The sequence below is a fragment of the Mus caroli genome, unplaced genomic scaffold (assembly GCF_978045245.1).
Source record: "Mus caroli unplaced genomic scaffold, Mus_caroli_1 scaffold_17, whole genome shotgun sequence".
NCBI lineage: Eukaryota > Metazoa > Chordata > Mammalia > Rodentia > Muridae > Mus > Mus caroli.
In genome coordinates this window covers 72,693,386-72,704,646 of record NW_028227272.1, presented here as the reverse complement: position 1 = coordinate 72,704,646, position 11,261 = coordinate 72,693,386, and the positions used below count along the sequence as shown (strand labels likewise).

General features: G+C 40.5%; 1 protein-coding gene across 1 annotated transcript; it reads right to left on the bottom strand.

Moving 5' to 3' along the window:
• Positions 1 to 200: 200 nt before the first annotated feature.
• On the bottom strand, positions 201 to 9,545 carry Rbm11 (RNA binding motif protein 11). Its single transcript, XM_021185530.2, has 5 exons — positions 9,408 to 9,545; positions 5,733 to 5,895; positions 4,136 to 4,208; positions 3,504 to 3,600; positions 201 to 1,726 (listed from the first exon to the last, which is right to left on the bottom strand). The coding sequence occupies exons 1-5, from the start codon at positions 9,501 to 9,503 to the stop codon at positions 1,439 to 1,441; spliced, it is 717 nt and encodes a 238-aa protein (XP_021041189.1). The 5' UTR covers positions 9,504 to 9,545; the 3' UTR covers positions 201 to 1,438.
• Positions 9,546 to 11,261: the final 1,716 nt, after the last annotated feature.

Below are 11,261 nucleotides of genomic sequence, written 5' to 3'. Positions count from 1 at the left end.
ATGATGTTAATATGTATAAAGGTGCTGCTATAAAATTATGAAAGAATGAATTTTATCTTGGCCATGATTCCAAATTGCCAAAATATGGATTTAAAAGAAAAAAACAACACTTTCATATTTTAATATTTAAGAATGTTAAAAGCCCAGTTAGAGTTCCATGCAGCGCAATTTAGGTCTTTATATAGATAAGCTTGTATTTGTCATAATCGCCACTTATATCCTCATTACGCAAGAGTAAAACTCAGTTATTTTGTTGGTTCAAGATACTTTTATTCATTAAATAATATGTATGAACAAGTGGGCAACATGCAAAGGTCACACCCACGTGTGCCTTATTCTCTCCTGAACTGAATAGATAATTCATAATGAGTTTGCATTATCCTTTCAATTAGCTTTAATAAATATATGATCTTCGCCAGGCGTGGTGGCGCATGCCTTTAGTCCCAGCACTCGGGAGGCAGAGGCAGGAGGATTTCTGAGTTCGAGGCCAGCCTGGTCTACAGAGTGAGTTCCAGGACAGTCAGAGCTACACAGAGAAACCCTGACTTGAAAAACCAAATATATATATACATATATATGATCTTCATAATTTTAGTTTATGGTAAGCTGTCAAGTTAACAAAAGTGCTGACATACCCCATTCATTTGAAATGTTAACATTTATCTTCTAAAATAAGTGAAATAAATGTACTGACTTGGACAATAGGCATTAAGTATATGCGGCACCATTCTATACACTTGCTCATCACAGCAATTCACACTCACTATGTTCTTCCCACCCTTGCTGGGAGAACTAGAGAGTAGATACTGATACCACTAACTGAGTGCCCTTACAAACAATAAGTGTGATGTATACAGATAATTATATCAAATAAAAATCAGAGAAAACATGAATAATCACACAGTGTTGCCTTTAAGCGTAGGACACGGAGCCTATGGCAGCTATCTTTCCTGTCATAGGCTGAGTGTCCTATGCTTAAAGGCAACACTGTGTGATAGGGATGCTCAGAGATACCATATTTAGACATAAAAAGGAAAAGTGGCAGCTACAATGGGAACTCAAGCATCCTTGCTACATAGTTACTAAAGCACACTGTTTTTAATTAGCATCCTGGCTACATAGTTACTAAAGCACACGGTTTTTAATTATTCCCATTAGTTCTGCCTGCAACCCCTCTGAGGCCAGCCCACCTGCGCTGGTAGAAAGCCTTCGGTGAGACAATGGTCCCAAGGCAATCTTGCAAATACAAACGCACAACAATATATTACTGTTTCAAGGCTTTTGTCATTCGTAAGCATGAATAGTAAACTGAATAGCAAATCACAGAGTCATATTTCCATACGTTTTCAAAAACAACAAGCTGGACAAGATATCGATCATTTGGTGCAACAGATTTTTTTTTTCCAGAGAGGTTTGAGAGCAGTGCAGATACAGTTCGCTAGCATCTTTTCTTTTTTTTACACTTGCGGCATTTTTGGCTTCCTTCGTTTCCTCTCTTGTCTTCTGAGCTACTGTCGCTGTCACTGTCTGGCCTTTGCCTCTTCCGTTTATTCCTAGGATACAGGTCAGGGTCGCTTGGTGGCTGGTGAGTCCACTCATAGGAGCTGGGTCCAGCCTCTGGGCCTGGAGCGTGATTTAAGGAGCAAGACCCAGGCACACTGTTGGGAAGTGGGGCCGGCATCTCACAGAAAGGCGGTTGCAGCACTGGACTGTGTGCGTACCATGGCTGTGAAGAGAAGACACTTGTGAACACACACTCACCATGCTGAGGCACCTCACATGTGGTTTCAGGCAGACATGGCTGAGCTGGTCTGGGTGTAACACAGCGAGTGGGCTGTACAGGGTTAGGGTCATTTCTTTGTCTGGTTAGTACGAAGCACAAAGATTAAAGATGCCACGCACGTGTGCTCGCTTCGGCAGCACGTATACTAAAGATGCCACATACTTCACTACTGCATTGATTAGCAATGTCCAGTAGAAATATTATGCAATATGTTGCAGAGGATGGCCTAGTCGGTCATCAATGGGAGGAGCGGTCCTTGGTCCTGTGAAGGCTCTATGCCCCAGTATAGGGGAATGCCAGGGCCAGGAAGCAGGAGTGGGTGGGTTGGAGAGCAGGGGTAGTGGAGAAGGGATAGAGTGTTTTCGGAGGGGAAACTATTTGAAATGTAAATAAAGAAAGTATCTAATTTTAAAAAAGAAGAAGAAAAAATAAAAATAAATATTATGCAAAACATATAGTTTGTAGACACACTATAAAGGGGAAAATAAACGCAAAATAGTGTACATGTATATATATATATATATATATATATATATATATGCCATCTATTCTCATTTAGAACCTGTTACCAATATAAATCATTAAGGAGACCCCACCCCCACCCCCACCCCCAGAGCTGGAATATTAACCCTAGGACCTTGCCTTTGTTCGGCAGGCACTCTACAACTGAGATGCATCTACAGATATTTTGTTTTTATTTTTAGGCTGAGTCTCCTCAAATACTCCCAGTTTCAAAAAATCATTAAGTAATTATGTAAATCAACATTAAATCAAAAAAATTGAAATTATTTGATTTAATGTAGAGTTACACAAAATTTTATAACAGGAAAAAGTCTCCTGTCATGTTCCATTTGCTTCAGACATACATAAAACCTTCCCAATGTGTGATCCAAGTACAGGATTTTAAATGTTAATGAAAATTAGAACTTCATAGGTACAGAGGAAGCTAAGAACCCCCAAGGTGGAAAAATGACACAGCTGTCACTTTTCAGATGGAGAGTGGCTTCCAGGGCTTTACCGAGTTAGTTGAAATTCTGACTATTCTAATCAGACATAGGGGGCATGGGACAGTTTTCCAGTGCAAGCTTGGCTTCTGGGGTGTAACTGCACCTGGGGAGACTCTATTGTGTCAGGGAAGATCTCTTTACTGGTACACATCTAGCTATAAAAAAACATATTAAATAAATAAGAAATGGCCTCACAACTGTCACTAACAAACTTACACTGTTGGCTGTGCTGAGCAGGACCGCCTGACTTACATTGTTTTGCTAATAAGACAGAGTTGTGAGGAAAGCGTCTAAAATCAAATAGCAGTATTAGGAATTTTAGGCTCCACAGGAACTGTGGGGAGCTTAAAAATGAGCTACAAAAATACATGTGATAGACGGCCCCATCCACAAATACTGTAAACTGAGTGAAAATCGTCATGCCTCAGAGCATCTTTGGAAATGTTTGCTTTGATGAGAATTCGGCACTCAGCCAGGGTCCTTCCTTTATTGCCATCTCCTGCCCTTTACCACTGAGCACAGATGACTCACTGAAACTGTGTGTGACCCTGTCTGAGCACGTGCCTGGGCATATGCTGTACGGATGCCAGGTCAGATTATTTATTTATTTATTTATTTATTTATTTATTTAAGCACTGAATGGTTAAGAATGGTGTTTTTCCTTCTTATTCTTTTGTAAGTTATATACTAAGTCAAAAGCATGTCACACTCACCATTTTTTGAAAGAAAAAATACTCTTGAGGTAAGGCGGCACTCGTAATTGGGAAAAACGGCACAGGAAAGGAAGGCCTGCCCGCCATTTCATCGTTCCTTTGCAGAAGAAGAGAAGGAAGCACAGCTTGAAATGGCGAGGTACAAGTGTCAATTTCTCCTTAGATAAATTACTGATAGTTTTACACATGGAAGTGAACGACAAGGCTTCCCTGGGAGCCTTTAAGATGAACACACGCGAACAGTGAATTATTTCATGGACAATGTAATGACATAGGAACACATTAATGATTTAATTATGCAGTATCGATATCATAAGTATAAGATTATAAGTATATAATCACATTTTATTTTTTTATAAGGAATATGTCAGATCATGTTGTATTTGACCAAAGGAAGACTCAGATAGTAACACAGCCCAGCAAGTGACTTGGGACCACAAGAGAACACCAGTTTTCTGTAGACAGAAAAAGAGGACAGCATTTTTGTCCCATTCGTTTTAGAGATATCTTTAGAGCTTAATTAAAACATTATGTGCTGACACTGGTGCTTTCATATACTTGTTGATGTGTAACAAATGAAGATAATGAAAGTCTATTTTATGAAGAAAACAAACAAACATGCATTTGATTACCTGAAGCTGTGTGAGTTAATCTTAGCACAGCTCTCAAAACTTTGGTTGGCTGGTTCAGAAGAGCGAGAACTCCCTTTAATGAGATAGAATGAAAGAAAATAAAATTGAAAAAAAATGTTTTATGGCATAATTACTTGGGAGTTTGAAAATTATAATATTAAGTCATAAAGTCATCCAAAACCCCCAAATTTGCTGGTTTGGTCTAGAGTTGAGCATTTGAGAGACTGGGGTAAGAGGATCCAGAGTTTCAAGTTAACCTGGGACACATAGTGAGACACTATTTCATAAAAACCAAACCAAGACAAATGTAAAAATCTTACTCTTTTAGGACATAGTATTGACTCAAATTCTCTACTAGTGCAAAACATTTATATCTAGAGTGATATCTACATATTTCATACATGACTATAAGTGACTAGATAAAAATTGAACTTCCAAAAGCTATGGACAGATATGAACATAATGCAGGCATTGGCCTAAGATATACAATTGTTTTCTTCCATTTTGCTGTAAGCTAAAAATGTCATATCATCGTTGTCATTTGCTCCTAGAATATAAGATAGGAGTTCCCTAAACATCACAGACAAGAGCCAGTTCGACTTTACACGAAATGTGTCAGAATATAGCACACCCAAACCTATTCTATGAATTGACAGAGAGGCTCGGCAAAAGAGAAATGCGGACACTTTCCTTTTGCAAAAAGATATGGTTTTTTGTTATGGTTGACTTTAGAAAGGCATGCCCCGCCGCCGCTGCTGCTGCTGCTGCTGCTGCTGCTGCTGCTGCTGCTGCTAAGTCAGCACCACCCTAGAATGCCTGAGAGGTACTTATTAGGTGGCTTCTCTTAGTCCGCTAAGCCTGCAAATGTTCTCTGAGCTTCTTGTTACAAATGACGCGTTCATGATGTATGCACCATACGTCATTTGGGGCCTCTCCATTTTAAATTCAGGCCCCAGCAATGTGCATAAAATGGTTTCCCACGAAAGACTAATTGGGAAGGACTTTCTTGCAGGTGATAGGTACTTGAGCAGTGTCAACAAAGCAAAATAGCTTTGCTAGATAAAGTCTACACCTATTTGTTTATAATTCATGTAAATTTTCGAGTTGCTAGCACCGTTTTTTTTTTTTTTTTTTGTAGGTAATTCCTAGTTGATTCTGAAAAAAAAAAGAATGTTGGAAGTTTTAATACAGAAGAGATGTGTTTTGCTTGGTAATATGGTAGGCACTGTCAATTAATTATACATTAAACATTAGATATATACTCTGGGAAAATGAATAACCTTAAGAATAAAGGCACATTTTATTGTCCTATAGCAATCTGTGGGTGGTAAACACTTTAGGGCTTGCATGTCAGATATCCTGCCTATGTCATATTGACATTATGATTCATAAAAGTAGCAAGACTACAGTTATGAAGTAGCAACAAAACCCATTTTATGATGAGTTCTCCAGAACATGAAGAACGGCATTGAAGCGTTTCATCATTAGAGGGGTTGAGAACCACTATCCTCCACTTACATAGAAAACAAAGCTCACAAGCCCCAGAGAACAGGATCTGCAAACGACTCTCTGAGGATCAATTGGTGAGAGAACTTACCAAACCGATACTGCACATTAATTGGTCTCCCATACAAACGAATTCCATTCAGCAGAGCTATGGCATAGGCTACGGACTCGGGATGCTTGAAGCAGACGAAGCCAAAGGACTTTGGCTTTCCGTCTCTGTCTTTGCAAAGAGTCACTTTGGTTAGTGGCCCAGCCTGTAAGAAACTTGAATTATTTTCTTATAAATCCAAGGATTTTGTTTTTACACTAAGGCAAATCAAAGACTCAAGTTTGACTAAAATAAAGAACAGTCATAAATAGCTCCATTTTTTTCCTAGAAAAAATTTCTAGCTTTTCAAAGACAGTTATGGTAAAGGAACTTGTAGATTATACTAGCAATATTAAAAGGAAAAAAATGTCCTTATTTTAGACTTTACACATCTATTTAGAGAATAGTTGAATCTCACATTAAAATACTACCACCTCCCCACAAATATTAACAGTATTTAACTGAGAATTGGAATGAGAAAAAAAATATCATGTGCTTGAGTTATGGCCAAAGAGGTGGCGACATGACATCATGGGCTCACTTCTTTTAAGAAACTGCAAGAGGTTCTCTGAAAAACTAAATTAACAGTAATGACAGAGACCCTTTTTATTGCCCTACGCTATATCAGAAACAAAACACTTCAGCTCCCTTAGAGAAGATTTTCTTTGGTTCATGGTCACTGAGCTTAAAGTGGGTCAAAGGGCTGCCAGGCAGGTGTGAGGGCTTGAATTTGAATCCTCAAAATGTCAATTGTTAGTAGCCAGAGAACCAGCTAGCCTGGGGTATATAACAACAGCAACAGCAACAGCAGCAACAACAACAACTGTCTCAAACAAAGGGAAAAGTCTCTGAACCCCATAAGCATGTGCCAGAACTCACACATGCACATTCATGCACATGAATGCACGTATACACATACACGTATGCACACCTGCACACATGCCAGTGTATTCTACACAGTGTTTATAAGAGAAACTGAACCTAATATGCATTTTGGTCTAGTAACACGGCTATATATATATATATATATATATATATATATACATACATACATATATACATATATATATGCTGAAAGGAAATTTATTTTAATATGTTTAAGATCTGGTAGAGTGCGTAAACTATTCAGAAAAATGAACAACTGAAAAAAGGTAACAACTAGAAATACTATTCTACTGTCAATTATTCAAGCAGAATGAAGTACAATATATTGTACTTATTCAGAATGCGTAGCAATAAAAACTTGTAATAGGCAATAAAAAGCAAAGAAGTAAAGCCAAATATTAGAGAACACTGTTAGCCACACCTGAGGGAAGAATTCTATGAATGAATTTTTTCGCATACTTGGAGGCTGTGCCCATGGAGACCAGACGTGACTCTGGCCGTATGCTAGGATTACTATTTTTCACGGTGGAGTTGCCTAAATACTTGTTTTTCATCTTTACAATGGTGCTGGAGTTAGCATGCTAGTCTCTCTCCTCTGAATGCTTTCTGCAGGGACTAGCTCATGGTCCCCCTGTTTGAGTGGGATAACAGCAAAATGACTTCCCCATTGCTGCCTCTTCGATGAAGACAGCCTCCTGGGTGTGTCCTGGAGCTTCACATGCAAGACATTCGAAACCACAACCACCATCTTCCCTCCCCATGTCTCCAGCCCAATACTTCCTGGTTAAAAGGACAAAAATTATATATATATATATATATATATATATATATATATATATATGAGTATAAAAAGAATATTCAGAAACTTGAAATAAATTATATTAATATAGTAACAAAAGTAAAATGATTTATTCTGCTTTCTAGGTTTTTTTTTCTTCTATTAACATTAAGTTAGCAGCAGGATATACAGACAAGATTTACTTATATACATATGCCAAAATTCTTATTTCCTGGGTGCTGGAGACTGAGCCTAGAATGTTAGGAATGCAAAGCTAGTGCTGACCACTGAGCAACACTCCCAGTTTTGCCGTATCATTTTCAAAAGTAAAGTTCGACGGACTGTTCTGATATCAACAAAGCAATATTATATCACTTAAGCTTCTTTGAAAGTCAGTATGAGACATTTTCAGGGCAGCTGTCAAGTCGTTTGGGGGTTTTGCTCTTGAATATGTTAAGTCTTCCAAATGATAATCTACGTTAGCAAATTCTGTCTGGGTAAAATGAAAACACAGGCTTACTGCTTGACCTGTTCAATGGAGCTTAAATTTTAATTAAGTGGGAAAAGGAAATCATGAAAAGAAATGAAGAAATATTGTATCTTGCCTTCTGTGTGTACACTACTGATTTGGACCTAGTACTTACTGACTAGAGAGCTAAGGTTTTAGGGGATTTGTAATCCCACAAACCGCCTTTCCTCAGCCCTCCTCCACCCCCACCCCCTGGGGTGCAGAAGCAATGCTTTCTGGAGAGGCTGAAATTACTCCACTTCCGAATAGTGAATTTCAAATCATATTGGGTCACAAAGCAGATAATGGTGTTTATAGAGGGGATACTGTAAAGTGGCAATGGATAAAATAAAGATCTTATGTTTTCTTGTTAGGTATCAACCCTTTAGCATCTATGCGTGGCAAAGAGATTCTTTCCTTAAATTTAGAGATAAGTAAGTCCTTTAAAAATTAGGAAAAAAAAATCACTACTGGTACCCACAACCTCACTCTAGAAACGCATCTCTGTTATTGTGTCCCTGAGAATTTTCCCTTATTTTGAAAGCGGAAGTCACTCCTGACTTTTTTTTATTTTAGTAGCAATGGTTCGCATTATTAGTAATAACAATAGCAGTCCTATTAGCAGTAGCAGCAACCAACAACGCTGGCTGTAGCTGTTTCACAAAGAGAAGTTTATTTCTGGCAATCTCATTGCATTTCAGAGATGATTAATTACAACCATTTTACATTTAAGTTCGAGACTCGGTTACTGGCCTCACTGCAGACCGCTGTGTTCTCACTTTCAACAGGTTCCCTCCACCCCCTTCCTTATTATCTACCTGTTCCTTTTGCAGATAAGCATAATCCGTGAGAAACAGTTTTGACTCCCCCTTTAGAGTCCCTTATCACCACTTCCGATTTGCTCTATAATTCTGAGTCATTAACCAATTAGATGAGGGGCTGAAGACACCCGTCTCTGGCAAGTGGGGCCCGGACGTGTGCTCTCCAGTTCTCAAAAAAGTCCTGAAGGTCCGAGTATGAAATACAGTGTCATGACTAGGGAATCCATTAAGTTAGTCATGGTGAATTGACTGCCTAGCATTTCAGAAATCACTTGTATGATTCTACAACAACAAAATGCTCTCCCCATCCAAAGGCTTGGGAGAAAGAAAGGGTGACAGCCAGGGAAAGGTTTTCAAGAGAAGTATCCTTCTCGCAGGTGCCATTTTCCAGGTTGGACAGAAGGGTGCTTACTATTCCGTGAGGACGGTGACGGGGTTGTTTCGTGTTCCCGCAGCACATCCAGGGCCCGGAGAGGCTCCGGGAGCCCTGGCCTGGGGGCTGCCAGGCTGGGGGTGTGGGGGTGGGAGGTCGTTGCCCACCCAGGGCTGTAGAGGAAGGAGAGTACGAGCCGCTCATCCCCGGCTGCACACTTGCGTGCCTAAGCGAGGGAAGGGAGAGCGGAGCTCCGGTGGGGCGGGGTCCCGGGGCTCCGCAGCCGCCGCCCGGCCTTCCCCGCGGACGGTACCTGAAGGAACAGCTCGTAAAGAATCTCTTCCCGCACTCGGGCCTCTAAATTGCCCACAAACACGGTCCTGTCAGCCTCCTCCTGAGCCGGGAACATCCCTGCGGTCCGCAGCCAGGGATGGAGGAGGTGCCGAGGCCCCGCCCCCTCGCTCCGCTTTACTGCGCGGCTCCGCCTGGGCAGCGGAGCCCGAGGCGGGCGCGCGCCAGGGGCGGGGCGTGAAGTCACGCCCACCGTCCCGCGGGACCCGCCCACCACCTCGCAGCCCCGCCCTCCCTGACTAGAAAGACTGACTTACTGACCTGAGGGCATCAGTGGTCCACTTGGCACAGTGCCTCTGCCTCTTTATGAACAAGATTAATGGGTGCTTCTAGTTTGCTTTTTTTTTTTTTCTTTTTAAGCAACGTTGGAAATACAATAACTAGGAAGTTGATATTCAGATTGACTAACTTCAGTATCAACGTGCCTAGGGGGATATAAAAAATTAATTTGTTTCCAAAGAGTTAAATTGGTAGATCAGTAACACTGTGAAGTTAAGTTATAGCATGTCAATAAATGTCTCCGTGTATGGCTATTGATACAAGAAAAGACTAAAATTAAAGTTTATTTAGCCTTTAAGTAATACCGAGATAGGTTTTTGAAATTTTTCTGTGGGCTCTGAAAAGGGCACTGAACTCAAGAAAACACTGTGTATAAATGAGTCATTAAAAAAAAAAAAGTTCCCGAGAGGACCCTGAAATCACCCTGGAAAGATCATTCAGTAATGGGAACTTAATTTGGTCTTTGGTTGGTGGAGTGGTAGGAATTCATTTTGAATTCAGGAGATATACTTCTGCTCGGTTGATTGATCAGAAAATTCCTCTCTAAAGAAACGGAAATGATTGAGCAACTCTCACAGAAATGTCCAACATCATGAGGAGATGCAAATGAAAACTACTTTAAGATTTCATCTTACCGCCAGCGGTGGTGGCCCATGCCTTTAATTCCAGCACTTGGGAGGCAGAAACGGGCAGATTTCTGAGTTTGAGGCAAGTCTGGTCTACAGAGTGAGTTCTAGGACAGGCAGGGATACACAGAGGAAACCCTGTCTCGAAAACCAAATCTTACCCCAGTCAGAAGGGCCAAGATAAATAAGACAAGCAACAAAACATGGTGGCAAGGCTGTGGGTGAAGAACAACATTTATCCTTTGCTTGTGGGAGTGACAACTGGTCCTGTCATTATGGACGTCAGTGTTCCTTAGAAAGGTCTACCTCAAGATCCAGCTATGTGACTCTTCAATATGTGCCCAAAGGATCCTACTACAGAGGCATCCCTGTTTGTCGTTGCTCTATTCGTGATAAACAGAAATTGGAAACAGTTTAGATGTTCACGAATGGATGAACAGATAATGAAATTAACACAACGGAATATTATTCAGCTGTGAAAAAAAATGAAACTAGGGGAAATTTCAGGTAAATAGATGTAACTAGAAGCAATTATCCTGATTGAGGTAACCCATACACAGAAGACAAATTAGATACTGTGTGTTTTCTCTTATATGTGCATGTGAGCTTTCAAGCTATCGAGATGTCTGTTACAACCTGAAGAATCAGAGTCAGGTACCTAGTAAGGGAACAGTAGAGAAGAAAGGATTTTTACAAGGAAGGGGGAATAGAATGTAGTGTTATCTGGTGAGATGGCTCAGCAGGTAAGAGCACTGACTGTTCTTCGGGAGGTCATGAGTTCAAATCCCAGCAACCACATCGTGGCTCACAACCATCCTTAATGAGAAACAAATAAAAAAAACCTATAGACCAGAGCGAGCCGGGCCAGAGCAAGCGGGGCGGAGTGAAAGGGAAGGGGAGAAAGCAGGGGG